Raw genomic sequence first — 21809 nt, forward strand, 5'->3', positions numbered from 1 at the left:
CATTTGTCCTGTTTGGGATGAAATTATTACAAAGTGAATTTCATTTAGACTTGCATAAAGACACTTTGCTCTTTCAGTTGAGTTTATACAGAACATAATTCTGTATAAGGCTGCTATTATCTGTGGACAAATACATTTCTTCTGGAAATTAAGAATGCATTAGTTAATTCAAAAGTCTATTCAAAACAGCCTTATCTCCAAAAATATCTTCTACAGATGTTCTAATGTAAGCCTGTTTAATATCATGTGCAGGTTTATTTTAGTTTTTTTAATCTCTTAATCATATTTCATGCATAATTTGTAACTATTTTTATAACTACCACCTTATTTAGATTACAACCTTTCTCCTTTTATTTAGTTTTCACCTGGGGCAGTCCTTATGTGTTTGGGCTGAGTGTATCTGAAGTGTCATCAGTTCCCTGTTTGTTTAAATAGCTATTCTTCAGCAGTAACAGTTAATAAATAGGAAAGTAAAGACTAATTAAATATGGAAAGGCTTACTTAAATCTGGAGACTCCAGTAAACAGAAAGTAACTTCTCCTAACCTGCTTAGAATTTGGCCAGGCACTACATAAACCATCGTATGCCTGTAAAGGAGACGTATTTTAATCAGTCCCACTGACATTGTAGACTGTCATTAGCCACAGAAAATCTCGTGTATTCTGGAATGACTACAAAATTCATTGTGTAGAGACTTTTATGAGTTTCTGCTAATGTTTTTGAGTGATTCCTATTTAAAACATTTACTGTTACACAATTTTAACACCTAGTAACTGAAATGGCAGCACAAAATAGTATGTTGTGTTAAATGTGTTTAATTGTAGCAGTTAAACCTTCTGGACTTGCTTCCCTCTTCCTTCTGTTTGTGGTGGAAAGGAAAAAAAAAAAGACTCAAACTGAGGTTAAATTAACTTTTTGGAGGCCTTTGGAAAATAAAATATTTTCTCAATAGAATTCTAATGCATGTCAAAATAGTAGGTTGATACAAATTATTCACACTGATACAGTAGTTGCCAGGATATGTAGCAGGAGATCCTGCTTCAGAAACACCATACTAGTTAATTGAAAATATTTTTAAGTAGCCATATAAAATGTTTTTATTTGTGAAGATGCTTATTTTCTGAATAAGTAATTACATATTTTTGCTCAAATTATGGTACAAAAGGTGTTTCAAATGATGTCTGAGGCTGAAGTGTTCAAAAAAACACATTACATATTTTCCCATGATTTTCATCTCCAAACTAAAGCAGGTAACTTTTATTTGTATGTTGGTGGTAAACTGTAATAAATTGTTCCATTTTAGCAGCCAGACTATTTTTATGATACAGAAATACAAGCCTGTTTTAAACCAAAACTGCAGTACTAAAAAGCTGTTGTCTAAATTACAGCTTAAATAATGAACCCAGTTTCTATGTATATGCGTACAGAGCATCTTTGATAAAGGAAGACAATTTTATAAAGGTCTGGCAGCTGAATGAGGTTTTAAAGATGAAATTGCCTTGAATTCCTGTATTTGGAAAGTAACTTTCATGAGAGGCTATTAAGTAAAAATTGCTAATTAATTCCTTTCTTTCTGGAAATTACTGGAATGTTTTTGAGAAAAAAGCCACTTTCTGTTAAGTATATAAAAAGTTTTTATTATTTTTTTAGCTTTAAACTGTGGTAAAATAAAAGAAGATAAGTCCTGAAACAATTCTTAATTGCTTTATTCAGTATGAAAGACATAAAAAGTTTGTGAATGACTACATTTTATACTACGGTGGCAAAATAGAGGATTTCCGACGTTCTGGGTAAGAATCATTAGCAATATTTCCCCTCATGCCCCCAAAGCTCCACTGTTATAGAGAGCTGTTAAAATATATATTATAGCTTTGGGGGGAGAGGGGGATGTGGCTATGTATCAAATTACTAATTCTTTTGGTCACAGATAGTAACTACAGTCGTTGTAAATATCCAAACCACAGAATTGCCTTGTTTCATTTTGCACCATTATTTTTATATAAAAACTTACCATGAGCTGAATTATTCTTGTTTTGTTATGTAAAAGGAAGGATGACAGGTGAGCATTAATTGAGGGTACATTGAGAAATATCTGGCAGTACCTTCAAAGTAACAATCTGAAATATTTTTGAAATGTGCAGAATTACTATCCATTGTCCAGAATAATGATAACCTTCTTTAGAGCTGTCTATAACTGCCTTCTAACATTACTGTCTTCAAAAAAAAGTATTAAAAGTATTTTCAGACAGGATCAAGTCATTCACAGTTTCAGTGGCTGTTTTCCACTGTGAATTTTTCATTTGGGAAAAGGTATGCCAGGGAATACATTTTTTGATAGTTTCATTCCATACCAATATATTCCTTTATGCGGTGAGGTAGAGATCACAACTGTGAAATACTGATGTTTACCAAATTATTATTTGACTGACTTTTCATTTTAATGTTACATTGTACTAAAAAAAATGTGTCCTTTTATAGAGCAAATGACAAGACGGATCTTGATGTTATTAGAGAAAACCATAGATTCCTCTGGAACGAAGATGATGAAGCAGACATGAATTGGTACCTGGAACTATTATAGAACATGTTTTTAGATCACTTGTACTAAATTTGTGGTGTCCCCTACTAATTAAGAATTACTGTGCATACTTGGTGATCATTCTTTGATATTTAATGCATTTAAAAATGAAGGACCTTTAGGAGGTCTTTCATATTGTAATATCGCTCAGTGGCAAAATGAATTGATGACAAAAAGAACTAAGAAATATTTGTGCATTCTCTGGGATCCAAATGACTGTTCTGAAGAGTCTGAAGGAAGCCTAGTTTGAAAAAATGTAGTTTAATTTGTGCTGTAGATATATTTTAGATGTATTTTTCCAGTTTTACGGAAATTACCCCTTAGCTCACTGAGTGTATTTTTGTTACGCTTCTAGCTCTGCTACTTGTGTTCTTTGGATGAAACAACATGTCTTTGTCTTGCTAATGTCATTACAAAGTAAAATGAATTGTATCATGTTCTATATTTAATAAAAACTAATACCTTTTGTTACAGGGAGAAGAGGCTTGCAAAGAAGTATTATGATAAATTGTTCAAAGAATACTGTATAGCAGATCTCAGTAGATACAAAGAGAATAAGGTACGTTTCATTATTGCAAATCATCTTGGTTTTAAAGTATGTCCTTTTTTAAAAATTGCCTTATGGTCATCGATATGTTGTGAACCAGAATGTTAGTACCCCGTCCCTAGAGAGTTGTGAGAATTTGTCAAGTTGTTTAATAAGCAGCAGCAGTTTGAATCCAAGCATTGTCACTGCCCCAAAAATGTGCTTCTGTGGGAACAGGAGCATTTCTGTCAGATGGTGTTTTATGAAGAGGTACATTGTGTGTAAGAAAGGCAGAAAATGCGGAGAGGTTAAGGAGAGAAGGCTAGAGAGGTTTGCCCGGAGAGAAGCACTAGATGAAGCCTAAAAAAACCCTGGGAATGTTACTGTTACAAAAAAACAGAGAGTCTAAAAAGAGAGAGTTTTGTACTTGAGTGCTGGCAGAAACAATTTTGGAAATGGCTGTTCTAAAGCAGCGTCTTTTGCTGGTTGTTCTTTTCTGTTTATGGAAGCAGGATTTGTATGTTCCTTGTAAGTAAATAGAATTTCTTAAGAGAGCCAGCCCAATTCCAGCACCAGTTTTTCTTCTTAACCAGAACAGCCTTTGTCGTTTCCAAGTTTTTAACTGACTGATCTCTTGGTCAGAAAGAATATGTGAATTTTCTATTGTGATTTTGCAAAGAGTGTTGGTGAACTGAGATGCGTCTTAGTGTTGTTAGCACATAGTAACAACACAGCCCTGCAAACAGGGTCTATATAAAGTTCTTTGAGACTATTTGTAGTATTGAAGATTACATTCACTGGTGAATGTTTGCAAGGAGTGGGCCTAAACTCTAATATTAGGCAGAAAAGATGATAGCTTTCTAAAGAAAATTGGAACAGAAAAATGCAAAAATTAAATGAAAATTAACAAAAAGTAAAATGCTGAAGATGTCTTCCCTCCTTTTTTTTTTTGAGTAAATTTGATTTTATTTTCCTATAGCTGTGTCATATCCCTCAGTCTCTGCCCCACCCCCCCCAACTGATTTTCCCTTGAGCATGCTTACAGATTTTGTTTCTTTCACTCCTGTGCCAAGTTTCCATATGTTTGCTATCTTTTGTGGGAAACTGTTCTGCCCCAGTTTTCCGTTTTTTTTTTTTTTTGCGTATGCGTGTGTTGTATGAGCAGTGTTTCCCTGTCAGACTTCAAATGTGGCTGTCCTAACTTTGAGGTCACTCTGAATTCCTATTTATGCTCATAAGTCATTACCTATATTTTTGGAATTGCCATGTCAGCATAACTCTGCTGTATCATGTAATTTGTTCTCTTATATTAGGTTATGCTTTCTGTTCTCAAATACATTCTGACTATGTGAGAGTCCTTTCTTAGAAATTCTTAGAAAAATAGAAAAAATGAGATTTTTCTCAGTTATTGATTTATCCATGCCCATATTTGGTACAGAAGGATGTCAGAGCAGGTTTTTTTCTTGGAAGTCAGAAATAGGCTGCTGATCCCATTCACACCAATGGAATGCAGTCTGTGCTTTCAGATTTTTCCTGCCTTGATTCTTTTTCTGCATTTCCGGAAACAAAGTTGCATCTCTTTAGGCCCTCTTACCTTCTGTTTTGCAGTACTGGTGCTGAGAGGTGCATGGTGGGTAACAAGTTTCTCAGCTGGCCAACCTTTTGTGTGATAGTTGTTGATGCTTTATATGATGATGCTTCATCTTGATATAAGAAAGAAATTTTTTACAGTGAGAACATTTCATTCACTGGAACAACCTCCCCAGTGTCATGGTAGAGTCCCCATCACTGGAGGTTTTCAAGATGCGATTACACAAGGTGCTAGATAATCTCATCTAGGCTCCCTTTCCCATGAAAGGTTGGATGAGATGATCTTTCGAGGTCCCTGGGTTGTTCTGTGATTCCATGATTCTGTATCCTGCTAGGTGGTGTCAAAGTAATGCTGGAGATCAGTTTTCTGTGATGTTTTTTATATATATATATATATTGCATAGATTGAGACTTGCACATACATACTCATCTGTCTTTTCACAACTGTAATTGTTTTGCTACTAGCCAAAATCTTTTAGCCAGTTAATTCTTCTAAAGACCTCTGCATAGAGGTTGTAGCTCAGATTTCATTTAGAACTCTTCTTCTGAGAAAAAACACTGTTTTCCTAAGTACTGGATAATAATAAGGACCAGTTTCATGGGAGGGGCTCTCTTGAGGTCTGAAAAATAAGCAGAGCACCTTGTCAAAGAGTGAAGCTCAAAAGAAAACAGTAAGAAGCCCCAAGATGTATGAACGCCCAAGGCCACAGCTGCGCTCCAGTTGCTGGTTCAGAGTGTTTCACTCACATACACGCATGCATATACACATACGCACACAGAGATGGCTGGCACTCCCCTGGTCCCTGGTCCCATAGCAGACCCCCCTGTGCTCTTGTCCCTAGAGATACACAGGTGCTCTCACGCCCAGAGCTGGCCAGTGGAGACCCACTCACCCTCCTTGCTCCCAGGTCACTTCATCTAGCTGATGGCTAGTCTGGCTTGGTCTTCACTGGTGCTCACACACTCACTTGGCACACCTGCACTCACCTCAGTTGCTGGCACCGCAGGCAAATAGAACCCTGTGACCCACGATCCCACTTTTCATTGTGTAGTTAGGACATAACAATCTTTTCCTTCTTTTTTAATGAGAAATGCCAAGGTGACCCTGTGGTGTGAGGCTTCTTGGAGACACTGGAAGAGTGTGCACTGACAGCTCTTGCTTGTGATGGGTCTGTTACTCCTTACATTTTCCCTAGATCAGAGTTTTTCAGATTACGGTTGTCTTTGAACCTTCAGTGCATCTTGTCTGCAAGCTTTGAGGCTGATAAATGACCGTCTGTATTGTCAGATAGTTCAGTTCTATTGTCAGTTTTGCAATGCACTAGGGGAGAGTGCTCTGCATGTAAGTTTTACTTTGATACGCATTGGACTAGAAACATTCTCTTCTCTTTGTTGTCTTATTTTCCTAGAAGGGTTCTTATTTGCTGTCTCTGTGCTTTGTTTTGTAGCTTAACAGATTGGAAATGTCTCCTATTTGCTAAGAAATGAAATCTGTCTGACACCTGGTCATTAAACAGAATACATTTTATTCTTTTGTTTTTATTTCCAGATCATTTTCAGATTTCTAGGCCAACTTGTCTTCCACTTGGTAATGTTAAGATGTTCGCTTTTGTCATTGTTTTTCAGCATGGAGGCTTTCCTGTGAAAATAAAAAGATTTAAAATATCTATGGTATTTTTCCACCGTGTTGTCTAAATTCATACATTTGTTTTTTTCTGAAAGAGGTAACTGTGGACATGTTAGTTGTTGCTGCAGCCAATGCATATTATACAAGCAATCCATATTTAATTTGGGAATTTTATTGTTTGTGGATATTAAATAGTCTTTCACAATTTTAAAACTATCATTTCTTATTAAGTTAGCCATTTGATACTCTTGTAAAGCATCTGTTTTGGAGTTCTACTTGGTCTTGGTCTGCCTTGTAGAAATAGCTCATTTAGAATCTTGTTGAATTCATTTAACAAAGGCGGCAGAATAAATGCTGTCTGCTGATGATCCTTTTGCATTCCTTAATATTGCAGGCTGACTGTTCAAGAACCTGCCCTAATTTTTAATTTTCCTATATAGTTTAATCGGTTCCTGATATTTTAGCTTAGTTAGAGGACTTAAATTGTATTTACTTTTTATTTTATTGTTTCTTCTTAGCCTTGGTCACTCTGTGATTTTCCACTAGTTGGTGGAAGAATGATTGGCAAAAATGAATGCAGATGAGGACAGCTTTTGTCCTAGATGTACTACAGGTGGTTCTGGCTCCCTCCTTTCTTTTATTTTGCTTATTTTTCTTGATATCATTACAGAAATACTCTGTAAGCATATAATCTGATTTATATCTTATTGAGTCAAATTTGGACTGTGAGGGAAAATTGGTATAAAAGTCTACTGCATTAGCAAAATGAGCGTGGATAACTTGGTGGTTGGTGAAGTAGCAGATGGACTATGAAAAAGCAAACATGCAGATAAGGTCAAATTGTTTTTCACTCTTTATTGCCAGCAACACATGTACAAAATTGGTGCCAAAATACTGTTGATGTTTAATCGTAAACTTGCAGTATTTTTCAATTGCATCACAAGCTTTTCAGAATTAGAATACCCTGTAAAACAGTAAATATCCTTCAAAAGAGCAAAACCAATTACCATCACTCTTTGGATCAACTGGTTTCCATCACGATTTCTGCATTTACGGATGTATTTTACATTCTGTTTTCACTGAACTGTTTAGTTCTTGGTTTTTACAATTGATTAATTTTTGTTTGACTGAAGCGTGAGTGGTATAATGGTACTTTAGACCACACTGCAGATTTGTAGAGTAGGCCAAGCACAACCTGATCCAGCCTTAGCAAACTGTCATCATGCATACTATGAGAGCAGAACCTGATCTTCTCCTGTGATTTCTTTACCAGTGAAAACAGTAGGTGTGAAGACGTTGTTTATGTTATAATACCAATTTGAAAATTAGTGGACTGATTTAAAGAGGCAAATATTTTCTTGGTGTACAAATTTTTGGTTTTCTTAAACATCTTCTATGTAATATATTGACTTGAGGAAAATCAGTGCCAATAAAACCTTTAGCTACTGATGTCTTTCTGCTCAGTTTTTTCAGCTTTGTTATTAAGGTACAGAGCATTTATATGAGAGTATGGCACATTCTTAAAAAGCCAAAACTTTTGTTTCCCTGTTTTTTCTGATGTTCTTTGAACCACATACCACTTCATGTATGAGAACTCCATGCTGTTGCCCTTCAGATAAACAATTATTGTGGTTTATTAAAAAAATCAACAACGTTAAAGACCACACACAGCAATAGATACCTGTACTTCTGTACAGTGTTTAAAATTAGATTAAAGACATAAAAAATCAATCCAGTATATTACAGAATTTATGCCACTGCATCTGCAAAATGCACATTTGTGTGGGTTCAGTCTATGAGTGCACCAAGAGAAGGTCCATATTCCAAAGGATGCTTTGGAACTCAGGTGCCAAAGATAGGCTTTGCAGCCATTTTTGTACATCTCTGATTTTGTAACCCTTCTTCCCCCTCTTCCCTCCCCATCTTTTAAGATGGAAGTTGAGAGTCTTCTGTGCTTTGCTTACAGAGCAGCAATTTTATCTTGCTGTCATCCTGTGTTCATGAATTTTAAATGAAAATACAAGATAGCCCTTTTTGGAGAAGTTGTATGGCTCTGAGTTTTATCCCCTCTTTCTACTTGTTAGTGAAAATTGGTTTTCCCAGGCTGTTCTCACTCCCTTCAGTCTTCAGTCTTTTCACTAGGCTACTTGCCATTTTGAGAGGATGAAGCAGATTTTACTGGAAAACAAAAATAGTAGATGGGTTATCTACATATGAAGTTTCTAGGCAATGTGAAGAGAAATACCACTTAGTTGTTGGTGGAGTTTTTTTGTCTTAGTCTTTAGGGTGTAAGAGATGATCCATTGACACGTGCTAATATGACTTTTCAGTATTCCATTTGTCTTCTCAGTTTTTTGTATGGACAGAATTGCAATGAAGTATCTAGTAAAGTCAGTCTATCCTAATTTCCTGTTTGTTCTTCTGCCTGCTATGAAGCCTTTTAGAAAGTTGCTGTTCAGTACTGAACAGCATCGACTGGAATTTGAATTGCATGTGTAAATTGGAATCCTTCTGGCAAGCAGAGGCAGAGAGATATTTTTAATTAACAGAGAAAGAAATTAAATTTTACTAACCGGAATTGGATGGATGAACCACACACAGGACATCAGTCAACTGAAATTAGTCTTTACATTACTGAATACGTTGACTATTCACAACTGAATTTTTGTTCTTATCTTAACAGTTTGGATTTAGATGGCGACATGAGAAAGAAGTGATTTCAGGAAAAGGTAATGCTGCCTTTCATTTTATATTACATTTCTCCTTGATGCTTTTCTTGCTGCGTTTTGACTTAACTTTGTTGGACAGTATTTGCCAATACTGGTAAGTTTATCAGATAATGGACAATAAATTGACCTAAGTTCTAACTTGGCTGTTTTATGCCACATAGCTCTAGAGTGCACACTGATCTGCATATATTAAAATTAAGAGAATATATGGTTTATTTTCACAAGGTCAGATATATAATGAACACCAACATAATGCATTTGATAATGTTGAATTTCATGGATGTTTTTTATCTGCTTTTCTCCAGTAGTTCTAAGTTACCTCATTAGTCTTTGATACCTTTAATTGAAGTCTCTTAATACTTTTCCTCAGGAAATAATTTTCTTAACAGTTTCTCCAATGCTGTTTTGTAAAATGTTAACTTTTTAATTAAAGTTCCATGTGTGATGTCTGTTTTAGGCTAAATTGGTTTTGAAAGCTTCAGTGGGAATCAGTGGGAATGGTTGTCATGTATCCTAGTCCTGTTTCTAAATCAGTATTTTATGCTGGCTGCTTCTGTGTGTGAGTTCTTACCAATGTGTTATTGGGACTTTGCACGGTGGTCCCCATTCCATGGCCTGGCTGCATGGACTTCTTCAGGTAGCTGAACAAGCAAGAAAATGATGTGAATGTATTGCTGTTCCTGTGGGTAGATCTTTATACACATGTACAGTTTTCAGAAGTCATGCATGCACACGCAAGAAAATTGCATGGAGTGATACTGTTGATCAGAACAATTCTGTAAACAACTCTATTTATTATAATATATTACAAGAAGTTAGAAATACACCTGTTTTTAAAAGAATTTATATCGTACTTCAGAGGAGGAAGTGTGAACGTTAATGCTGGGATTTTTTAAGCTATAAAGATTAAAGCTCCTAAAGGTAGTTGTAGTCATATGTTGCATTCAGCACTACAGATTATATTAACAGATAGTTACATTTGATATAGTTGTATGCTTTATTGAATGCTTTAAAAAGATAATTAAAATTAAATGAGAAATGAGTAATTTATGAACAATTATGTCTTCATGAGTGAGGAAAAAGAATTTAAAGCTGCATTGTACTTTTAATATCTGGTACTCCATATTTAAAAATGTGGGAGAAACTGCAGAATTACATGTTTTAAACTTTTTAATGAAATCCTAATGAAAGCATACAATTGGAACATACGAATTGAGAAATAGTATCTTTCACCACTAAGGGGCGCAAGAATTCAACCCTGTGTATTAGGAGCTCTTTTCAAGTGCAGTTTCAAATGATCACTTAAAAAAAGGCATGAATCTTTAATACCTTTTTTTTTCTATTTTTAAGTATAAATCAGTAATACAAATTGCTTTATTAAATGTAATAAAGCATTAATACCTACCTGTCTGATGATTCATGTTAAAAAAGGGAGAGCATGTTCTTATTTTAGCTCTGACAACAATAATGGTGATGAGAACCACTGCTGGTGGACAGTACTATGGTTTGGGGTGTGTTAAGAAGGGCACATAGGCATGGGTTACTCACATTTGGTTGCTTTGTTTTTGATGTCTGTCTTTGTAAGCTCATGGGGAAGAAGAAGGGTTAGGATGAGTGAAAGGAGAGGTGTCACTTGTATTACTAATTGTAAATGCCAGATTATTTCTTTCTCTTTTTTTTCCCACTCCAATCTTTTGCCGTGTTTTGTGTTTTGCTGTTGTGTCTTGTTAAATTTAAAATGTTACCTTAATGGCCACTTACCCGTTGCCAGTTTCAATAACAGGTTCCACAAAATGGGCATTTTCTTAATTAAAATCTTTAAAGTTAAAGTAGAAACCCTACTTTAAATTTTATAAATCAGTGAATAGTAGACATATGAGTTAGTTGGTCTGAAAATAAATCCTTAAAATGAAAAGCTTTTAAGCTATTTTAAAATCATACTTGACATGCCTTCCCAAGTACTTTTTGCTTTACTTTCAAAGCATGAATTGTAAGGTATGGCATAAAATTTGAAAATTAAAGTTATTTTAGGCAAAAGGCAATAGTGGTAAAAGTTTTCTGTAGGAATATAGGTATCAAGTTTATTGGGTAGAGGTGAAATAGGAGTTTTTCAGCAATATGCAGAAAGACCAAAGCTGAACATGTGGGTCTATTTGCTGTTTTCTACTTATTTGTATTTGTAGATTAAGTAGTAAAATACTCAAACCAGACATGTTATTTGGCAAAATAGGGTTTAATACCTGCAAATTGACCTACTCTCCATTTTTTCACTGTTTCATTGAACTAACATTTAACTTTAGCATAGTAGTGTCTTTCTTAGCCTTTATATATGTATAAATATACATATAATATGCTTTACCTTATTTAAACAAATATTCTTCCAAACCTGTTTCCCTTTATTTTTTCTCAGTAATTTCCTCCATGGAAAATAGGCAGGGTATCAATACCTGGATAGTGTACCATGTATCCATGTATCAATCTGGTAGCTCTGAGTTCTGATCAAAATGCATTAAAATCATTCTTTCGGCTCTCTAGATTTCCTTAGTATATTTGATTTTCAGTAATTCATTTAGTTCGTAGTACTTTTATTTTTCACCCATTCTGTTCTTCTGCAAGAAGCAGAAGATGCTAATAGTTTTTGAAAGCACACATTTAACAGCCAGGTTATAGGAGTTATAATTCTGAACATGAAGGCAGTAACTTCCCTGCAGCTCGTAGCAAGGTGACAGAACTTCAGATGGAAGTGGAATTTTGCACATACATTTTTCTTGCTGATTAAATTAGATATATGTCCACTCAGCATGCTGGTTTCTGTGTCTTCCTTTCTTGGACATCTAACTGTGGGAAAAGTCATGTTTCAAGTACTGAATAATGTGGTCCATAGTTCCCTTTGATTTGGGTTCTCCATATACACGATGGAGATTCTAATGATCTCTTACTTTGCAAAAATATGGTTTTTAATGCTTTTATGACATTCAGATATACCAGAGTGATAAATACTACTGAAAAAGTCTTCGGAAAGAGTGGAATTCTGTATTCAAGTCAAGGTTTGAATACATGTTGTAGGGATTGTAGCATGAAAGGAGGGTAAGAGACGCCTGGCTGTTTATACACATGTATGGCATGGAGCAGGGTTCTACTAAAAAAAAACCAAACCACCATGTTTTCAAATATTTAGATGATCATAAATGCAAGTAAATGTGTAAGGGCACAAAATTACGGTGTTATTTGCTTGCCTTAGCAATCTGAAGATATTGTTCCAACTATATTCTTGTGAACATATCCAGTTTCATATCCAAAATGTAGAATATCCAAAATGGATTTTACGTACTGTAAAGAGCAGCTAATCATAAATAAAACTGATTATCTCTCTTTTCTCTCTGCCTGTTTTTCTGGTTTGTTTTGGGATTTTTTTCAGAAGATGTGAAATAAACAGAGTCTGGTTAAGTTCAAAAAAGTTTTATATAGTATAAATTTTTCCTTGTAGATTTTTATTTCTTTATAATGGATATAAATTCTTCCTGATGACACAGGGTACTGATAGCCATACCTTGCATAGGGTTGAACATATTTAATGTATATTAATTTGAAACTTATTTTTAATGGGAGTCCTGAGGGTTTTTTTGGTTCAAGTGTTAGCATTGCAAGTGGTTTTACATTGCAGAACTGAAGTATCTGAGGACACTGCCAATCCATTAGTTAGCAGCTTAAGCAGAATGTTCTGAGGTTAATCGTTCACCAACAGTCCTGCTTGTGAGCCTATTAATACACATCCTTACTGCCAGCTCTGCATACAAATCAGTCTTCTGCAAAGAGAATATATGTATCTTTATTACTGCAATATTGGGAACCCAGTGGTGTAAACAACATTGACTATGTGCAAATTGTTTTAAAATCAGTGTTGTATTTAACATAATTAACCTAAGAAAGCTTTTAAAGCTGCCATATCATATAGTTTATCATAGAATTGGATTTCCTTTTTTTAAAAGAAAAGTGTTTATGGGAAGTCATAGGAGTACAAATTGTACGTCCAGTATATCAGGTAAACTAGTAAGGTAATAAGAACATGAGCATCTTAATTTTGTACATACATGATACTTTGAATAGTTTGATGTCATTAAAGATTAATGTCTGAATTGCACCTCCTGATCGATCAGCCTCTGCTAAGTAATCATTTAAGATACAGAATGTATCCTAGTGACATTCATTTCTTCAGAGTTCAGTATTAGGCTTATTTTTTCATAACATATGCATTCATCTATACATTGTAAAGCACAGTTCAAGTTATTCTTTCTTTGCAAATATGCAATATTAGGCAAGTATGATTGATTGCTGTGTCATTATCTGTTATTGTTTCCTTAATCTAGATGTTACTTACAGATTTGGGCTTTTTTATTTGAAAGAAATGGAAAACAAAAAGCAAAAACTGAGCAAAACTGGACATAACAACCCCAAACCTATGCTTGATAATCATTGAACCATGGTTTGCTGTTTTTGACCTCTTTAAAGGTCAGTTTTCCTGTGGAAATAAGCACTGTGATGAGAAAGAAGGCCTGAAGAGCTGGGAGGTGAATTTTGGTTACGTTGAACATGGTGAAAAGAGGAATGCGCTTGTGAAATTGAGTAAGTCAGCCATTCAAGGATATGTAAACTTAAAAGAAGACAAATACCTTGTGCTTTAAAAGCTATCGAGTGAGACCCAGTGAAAATGATATTAGTTCATGCAAAATGGAAAATGCTGAATAGGAGATAATTTTGTTAAATTAATTGCAGGTAGTATGACAGTCTTGATTTAGAGAGAACGGCTATTACCATTACATGTGACGAAGTTGTTACAGGTTGAGCACTTCATGCTGTATAATTGGTGGTGTCATAAAATTAGAATAACTTATTATAACCTGTTTGGTATGCAAGCATGTCAGGTTTTAATGGACAACACTGCATTGCAAGGAAGGTTTCATCATTGTTGTTGCTTAATCAATTATGTGGCTTAGGAGTACTTAGGGCTTTGGACCAGACAACTTCTTGCACACCTTCAGCTCTACTAGTTTTATTTTTAATGCTTAGGTTTTCTTCCAAAAATTCTAACTTTAAATCACTTCATTTTCCAGTCTTGTCTCTAAAGTGGGATTTTCTTATTCAATATGTTCATCAGATAATTAAACTTACCACAGTTTACACAGTTACTTTGTGTAAAACAAGCTAATGGTGTTTTTTTCTTTTGTGCACAAGACACTCCCTGTGCAGCACATGGTCTCTGGCAAAGCTCTAAGAGACTTACAGGTCTTCAGTATAATTGTAGAACAATTCGATCTGTCCACAAAGATCCATAAAATGGGATGTCTGTACATGATAAGCACTGATACTTCTTTATGAAGAGTTGCCAGTGCTAAACCTGTGAATTTTCTCCAGGCTTAGTAAAATTGGGTTTGTACTGAAGACTTTTACCATGACATTTTTCTCAACCCTGGCTGCAATTACACTGGCACTTCTGTTTTGAAGGAAAAGCTGCTGAAATTGGAAGATAGTGTTCTACCTAGTTTTATATATGTATTAATAAGTTTTGTAATTATGCTTATCAAATACATGGGTATAATGTTATCATTCTCTCTTTTTCAGGACTATGTCCAGAATGTTCCTACAAACTAAACTTTCATCACCGGTAATGAAATATTTTTAAAATACGGGGGCTAGATTACAGTTACAATGAACAACAAATAGAGGGAAAACTTCATCTAGATGATTAGGAACTTCATTTATGCTGAAATAGATTCTGTTCTGGAATTCTTGTAAAGTCAGTGGCTTGACACTGTTGAGAGTTGGGTATTGTGGTGCTAATGAAAGTACAAAACCCCTCAAACCGGAAAAGTCCCACCCCCACAGAAGTTTCCTTTGCTTTATTTCAGCCCAGTGATTATTTTTCTTTTCTGAAAGTTTATGCAAAACACTGTCTTTTTTATTTTCTGTCTTGCTGTGTTTAAGAGCTGGAATGCTTTTCCTTTTCTTAAAAATAGTGGGTTTATGTGTTAATCAAGTGACTGTGCTTTGAAATTTTGAATGAGTATTTGTTCTTTGAGAATCACTTATTAATATGAAAGAAAAATAGTGCATTTTGAACCTATAAAATGTATGCATTAAGATTTGATATGTTTTTTTATTATTATCTATAATCTTAGTGAATTCCACAACTATTGACACTGAGTTTTTATGATTTTCTGAATCTCGATGTGGCATGAACTTAGTTGCACAAAGCAGTAATTAAGCTGGACAATTATCTGAAAAGCATATGAAAGGGAAACCTTTGAGCTAGGAAATGATGTTTTCTTTTTTAAAGTAACACAAATCAAAGGTGTGTCTAGATGGACATATCCAAGATAAATAATTAATTTAAAAAGTTAATTCATATTCAGTTTCATTAAAGCACTGTGTAAGCACATATTAAGAAGGAGAATTAACTAACTGAGATTAGTTTGATTTGTCTTGCTTCTTTGTGGAACTAAAATTGTAAAACCACTTGAACTCAGAATAAGCATGGTCAAACATTTTCTCTTTGTCACCTGCAGAGTAATACTTACTTTGAAACAATTTTAGTGACTTCGTTGTGCAAAGAAGCAGGAAAAAGTTAGCCTATGTTCATACAATAAGCCTATATAAGTAACGCTGAAAATAAAATACATGGGTTGTTGGTCTGCAGCAGGTTCTTAGGCTTGAGATTCTTCTACCTCAGGTTTTGCTGCTATCAAATACGAAAATGTATTTGAAAACCTGTATTAACTGTGTTTTTCTCATTACATGTATACAGAATTGTTTGCTAAAAGAAAAAATGAGATTTCAATATAAATAAGAATTTGACATGTTACAAAATTATTTTCTGTATTTAATCTTTGATTGCCAATTCACTGGTTTTGTTCCCTGCATCAGTGTTATTTTAGCAGCTTTAGCTTTTCCTGTCATTTGTCTTTAGCTATAGAGCTCTAGTGTTTTCTATAGCGCTTTTCATTTTAACTAAACTAATTTTTTTCAGTTTAACTACTGATAGGTTTCAGAAAAAATGACAACTGTTTGATTGAATTAAATACTTAAGATTTACTGTTGCTTGAGGAATACATATAATAGAGAAGGTGTATATTCATTTTTTTTAAAGGAGGAAAGAAGTCAAAGCACACAAGAAAAGAGGCACAGCTGTACCGAACTCTAAAGAGCCAAAAATTAAGAAGACAAAATTATCTTGTTCAGCAAAAAAGAAGTCAAAAAAAAAGACCCATAAAGGTAAATTTAAATTTTAGATCTTCAATTTTTAAAATATTGAAATATGTTAGTTGAATCTTAGTTTTGCTATAGCTACATATGTATAGATATAGATAAAAAAGATAAATTTCTTCAGTAAAATTTCCTAGGTGCACAAAAAAGATAAATTTGGAGAAAAAAAAAAAGATAAATTTCTTATATTTTACAGAGAGGGAGAGCCTTTTGAAAAATATGCATTGCAAGGAAAATTTGTCCAAGAATTGGACATTGCATACCAGAAAGGGTTGTGAAGTATTTAATTCCTTGAGGCTATGGGGATGAAAGCCTTTTGGAAATGTTAGATAACCTTTTTACACCACAGATCTCGGGATAACGTATTTGAGCTCAAGCTGATGACCTTTGCCCTCATGCAAAAACAATCTTTTTACTTCAGTGTTTGCTTGCTTTCTTTGAATATACGGTGTGTGCGTGCATGTGCACATGTTTATGGGTAATATATTGTGATATAAATACCCTTGTAAACAATTTAAGATAATGGATAAAACCAAGATAAGCTTACTATTTTTTAAACGGTGTTTCTTTCCAGATCAGGTTTCTTCAGAAGATTCAGATAATTCTGATAAAGGTAAAGTATTTGCATATCTTCTGCATTGTATGTTTTTGTAAGAAGTTGTATTATTTCATAGTAATTTGTCATTGGTCTTAGGTTTTTTTGCTGGTAGTTTTAATATTTTATAAGATTATAAGAATGCTGTGTGAAAACAAGCAGAGATATGGAGGGTTAAAATAATTACTTACAAATTCTTAGAGAAAAACTGTAAGGAATTTTAAGAAGGAAATCTTTTAAGTTTAAGTAAGGAATAAAAATGTGGACAGATAACAGAATGGAAATAATCAGGAAATGAGAGGTCAGGTTGTTCCAGAAAAGAGTAAATGGTGCAAAAATAGGTACATTGTGAATAATTGCATGGGTCCAGGTATGCAAATGTATGCTGTGTAATGTGTGCTGTGTAAAGAAAGTACTTTTCTGATAGAATAACTACTACGTTTCCCTTCGGGGAATGATACTAATATGTACACTACTCAAAAAATTAATAGATTTTAAATAAATCCTAGGCTTTAATTAAAGTCTTTTCCAGCTACCACCTGTACTACCTTAGAGACCTACTTGTTGCGGGGTGGATGCACTGAGAGTCTCAGTGACTCTTTAGGCAGTCGTCGTCTCTGTATCTCAGTAATTCCAGTCCCCAGTTTCTTTTTTGGTGAAACAAGCCCCATCTCCTGGTCATGCCAATTCTTGCTGCAGACTGTCTAGAAGGGATTGAGTGTTTCTACTGACTGCTCTGCTGTGCTATACGTTTTTGGGAATGTCCTCAGCACCTACATTTTCCCAGCTAGGTACAGGAAGACCTGAAGTGGTTTACTTATGATTCGACCATGCCCAGAGTCTCTGTTTTGTCAGGAAAGCTCTATTGGAAGGCTGGGGGTTTTTTAGGTCAGGGCATATTTCTGATAGTGAGATTTTTTTGTTTGTTTTCACTCCTTTTGTATACTTACATGAAACAGTTATGCAGTAATCCATGTTTTCTGACACTCACTGATAAGTCATAATTGATAAAAGTCGTCATTCAAGTAGAAGTAAAGTAATTGATTCATTTAATATCATGAGTTGAAGCTGTATTGTAATTCTGGGTTTGTGATTATAAACCCTTAATTTTAGGAACAAAGTGCTACACTGCTGTTGCGTCAAGATCAGTGTTTTGATATGATTGTTGTTATGTTTGGCTAAAATATTAGTTCATGTTATCTAAGAGCCTTTTTGATGCTGTGTTCAATAACATTGGAAAATGTTTTCATTTTCACTTTATGCAAAGTAAAGTGTTCTTTTTATTCTCATGGTTACAATTAAACGTTGGTCCTGGCAATATACCATCTAAATAAAAAAAAAGATAAATTCTTTTAAAATTTATTTCATAAGCACTTTAAATTTTTTAACAGATTCAGATAACAGCGATGCACAAGATGGTCCTTCAGATGCTGACTTTTGGAAGGGTCCTCTACAAGAAGCAGATGAAAAATCACGGTTAGTTTGATCTAGTGAACTTGTAGTTAGTAAAACATACAGTGTCCATTCAGAACTGCAAAGGCAGAAATTTTTCCTATGTGTTTTAATGAATATTCTGACATTTAAAATTATGTCAAATCTCCTTCCATGTAGCAAACCTAAGAATGTGTTTTTAAAGAGGAGATATACACAACACTGTAGGAGAACCTTTGTCAAACCACTACCATACTACTGCTGTTTTACCCCCTATTATGCCGTTAATTGTCTTAGAAATAAATCCTAACAGTCAACTCACTGCTGTTGCACAGATATGAAATGTGAAGGATATTGTAGTGAATAAGTCAAAATTATCTATACCGGCTACAAATTCTAATCAAAAGTCTGCTAAATCTTTTTCATACAAACGTTATCTTCTAGGTACAGATCTGAAGCAGAACTTTCTTTGACTTTCCTTTTTTTTTTTCTTCTTTATAGGGAGGAGGAGTTTGATGAGTATTTTCAAGACTTGTTTCTCTGAAACTTGAAATTCATGTAGGCTGATTTTCGTCGTGACTTGTCAAGATGAAAGTCTGGAAATCCACTCATAATTAGGGACCAGAGACCTTCTTCTGCCAGCATACCTTTTCTACAGTCACTCATATGGACCATGTGGGTAGATTATCTTTGTAGAAGGCCTCAGGTCTAAAAACTTTCTTTTTCTTGTGGTAGGCTGTTTACTCATGAAATAAGAGAAATAATTTTTTCAGTTCAGTGCAAAAGGTATATGGCACCCAAACTTAAAAGCAGGAAGGATGTAAACAAACAAGAATATAGTTTATTGACATTACATCACAGAAGTTATCCCAAACTTCGGTTATTGCCAGATTTTTGTAAAGGTGCATTTTGGAAGATTCTGTTATTAGTTTAAAGCCATACACTTTAATATATTTATTTTTCTAATTTATTAAACAAGAGTTGAATAGCCTTAAACTTATTATTCATGTAGACTTTAATATTCAGGTATTGGTCTCTGCAAGTATTTTCAAATGCTATTGGAGAAGTTCAACTTTTATCAAATATGTATTTTGCTTGAATTAGGCAAATTATATCTGAAATGTCTCCCCTACTCTATCAAAATGTTTAGTTCATTGTACTTTTTTAAAATTTTAGTTATAATATGATGTGACTGATAATTCCACTTATAAAAATCTAGTTGGTTGGTGAAATTTTTGATGTAAAAAATAAAGTGTGTGGCTTTCTACTGGAGATGTACATGTGACTTTTCTGTTATTTATGGTTTCTGATCTCCTTAACATTGATTGAATGTTAATCCTTCTTTAAAGTGTAATCCTAAATATACAAGTAAAGAATGTATATTGCTTGAGAAACTTAGTAGATTCATCTTCCTCTTCAAGTTGCAACACAACTTTAAACATTCTTTAGTTTATGTTTCCAAAGAAACAGTCTGCACATGAATAGTTATGGTGGCTATTTTCTTTGTTGGATGAAAATTACTTTGGATATAAAGGACAAACTTTTTTTGAATTAAATGTTCATGGTAATCTATGGAAAGTTAATGTTGTATAAAATATATTTTTGATAAGTAGATATATTCATAGACAGTATTTATAATAAGTATTTGATGTGGAAAATGTAACAGCAGAGATGGTTGCAGTGTATTTATGAACATTTTACATGTACTTATATGAATAAGTTGAGAACTCTATTTACAAGTATTGCTTAACATAATTACATTTTAAACAGTTTGTACTTACATAATAGATGACAGTACAAGGGCATATTTAGGGTGTCCTTGAGTAAGAAATAAACGTAGCCTTGCATGAAGGCTTCTTTAGGTAAGAAGGTGGATTTAAAGGTTAATTCTCTGACATCTTGCAAGCTTGGTTGAGAGTCAAATCCAATCTGCAGCAATCTGCTTACATGTATGCAACTTGCCCAAAGGGGCTTTTGTCAAACGTGTTGCTGTATTTGTTCCTTCAGGTATTGTATATTAAGTATGTGTTCTGGATAACTAACTACTCTTTGGGTCTTTACAATATAGTTATAAAAAGGTACAGTGTACATATTAAATACATCATTTAACACAGTTTGAATAAAATTATATGATCAAACACCCTTGAAATAGCTTGCTTTACCATCTGCATTTAATACAGAAAATAATATGTGATACCCAGTTTTATGTCATAACTAAGTTTGCATAAAATATTTGGCCCATTTATAGATAAGGATGTAGTAAGTGGGATTTTTTTCGTGGATTCCTTTAATTTTGGGTGATAGTTGTACTCAGTATCTATATTCGTAGAGCATTCTTAGAAAGGTATATAATACGGCAAATAGTTCAGTCATTCTCCCTTCTCTGTGGTTGCTGAGGGCCCTTCAGTGAAAAAAAAAAGTATGGGTCTGCTTTCTTTAAAGGGAGAAGTGGCAGGATGGCAGGATTGAGTCTGCATGTCAGACTTGTTTGTTGCAGGAATTGCATTTGACATCCATCTCCTCTTAGATTTGGAACTAGTTCCAGTAAATACTCGAATCCATGCATAATACACTAGCCATTTTCCTTCCTTCATCTGCAGGAGGAGCTGGCTTTGTGAGACCTGAGTAGGAGGTGTGGAGTGGACTCTGTCATCCTTCAAGAACAGAAGGGTTTGGTAGGGAGATCGTTGTTTATGAAGAGCTAATTTGTGTGCAGTCTGTCGTCTTGGTTGTAGAAAGGGAGATAATGTGAATTCTGATGTGCTCTACTTCTCCTGTCTTCTCCCTCCCAAGATTAAATCGGTGCCAGTTCATTGGTTTTCAAATACTTTAATTTACTGCATTTTAAAAAAAGTGCATTGGGACTACATGAGCCTTTTAAAATGCCTTTGAATGTAGATCCTGCTGTAAATATAGTGGTATAGATATCTTACTGAACTCTTACTTGTATGCAAAGTAAGATGTTTACAGTCTGCTTTTTTAGATTTTTACAGTAAAAGGTGGTCAGTTCAGGAACTGTGGGCAGAGCCATTTGCACATGGGCAAAAGAGTGGTTTCTCTGAGCTGTGGCTACAATTTACAGATTTATCCTTCATAGTTTTGAAAAAATACTGTGTACCATGGACCTGCTTTTAATAGATATGAGCCAGGGAATTGTGTTGAGCATTCCTAAAGTGACAGAGATGTTTACTCTAGAACTTTATATAGTATTGAGAATGAAGGAGAAGGACAATTCCAGATTAAGGAAATACACATAATATAAAAATCTAAATATACAAGTTACAAAAATTGCAATTTTTTGTTTGAATTGTACATGTTAGATTTCATTCAGTAATTTCATATAAGACCTGTCAAAATTATTTATATTTTTTCTGGACAGTGTGCAGAAGTTACATATTTTAATAAAAATACTGTGTATAAATCAAGTGACATGAAAAAATATCTAGAATGCACAGTTAACTCATTTTGCACCA

General features: G+C 34.2%; 1 protein-coding gene across 3 annotated transcripts in view; it reads left to right on the top strand.

The window, feature by feature from the left end:
• The window catches only part of LOC128147394 (protein FRA10AC1), a 28687-nt gene extending 8213 nt beyond the window's left edge, over window positions 1-20474 (top strand). For all 3 annotated transcript variants that reach the window (XM_052799936.1, XM_052799937.1, XM_052799935.1), the window contains 10 exons: window positions 1714-1790; window positions 2479-2562; window positions 3053-3137; window positions 9005-9050; window positions 13560-13673; window positions 14670-14712; window positions 16195-16319; window positions 16885-16923; window positions 18297-18381; window positions 18838-20474. In XM_052799936.1, the coding sequence (XP_052655896.1) occupies window positions 1714-1790; window positions 2479-2562; window positions 3053-3137; window positions 9005-9050; window positions 13560-13673; window positions 14670-14712; window positions 16195-16319; window positions 16885-16923; window positions 18297-18381; window positions 18838-18880 (741 nt within the window). In that variant the 3' untranslated portion in view covers window positions 18881-20474. The remainder of the gene's footprint in view (window positions 1-1713; window positions 1791-2478; window positions 2563-3052; window positions 3138-9004; window positions 9051-13559; window positions 13674-14669; window positions 14713-16194; window positions 16320-16884; window positions 16924-18296; window positions 18382-18837) is intronic.
• Window positions 20475-21809: the final 1335 nt, after the last annotated feature.

Source organism: Harpia harpyja, chromosome 10, assembly GCF_026419915.1.
Source record: "Harpia harpyja isolate bHarHar1 chromosome 10, bHarHar1 primary haplotype, whole genome shotgun sequence".
Taxonomy (NCBI): domain Eukaryota; kingdom Metazoa; phylum Chordata; class Aves; order Accipitriformes; family Accipitridae; genus Harpia; species Harpia harpyja.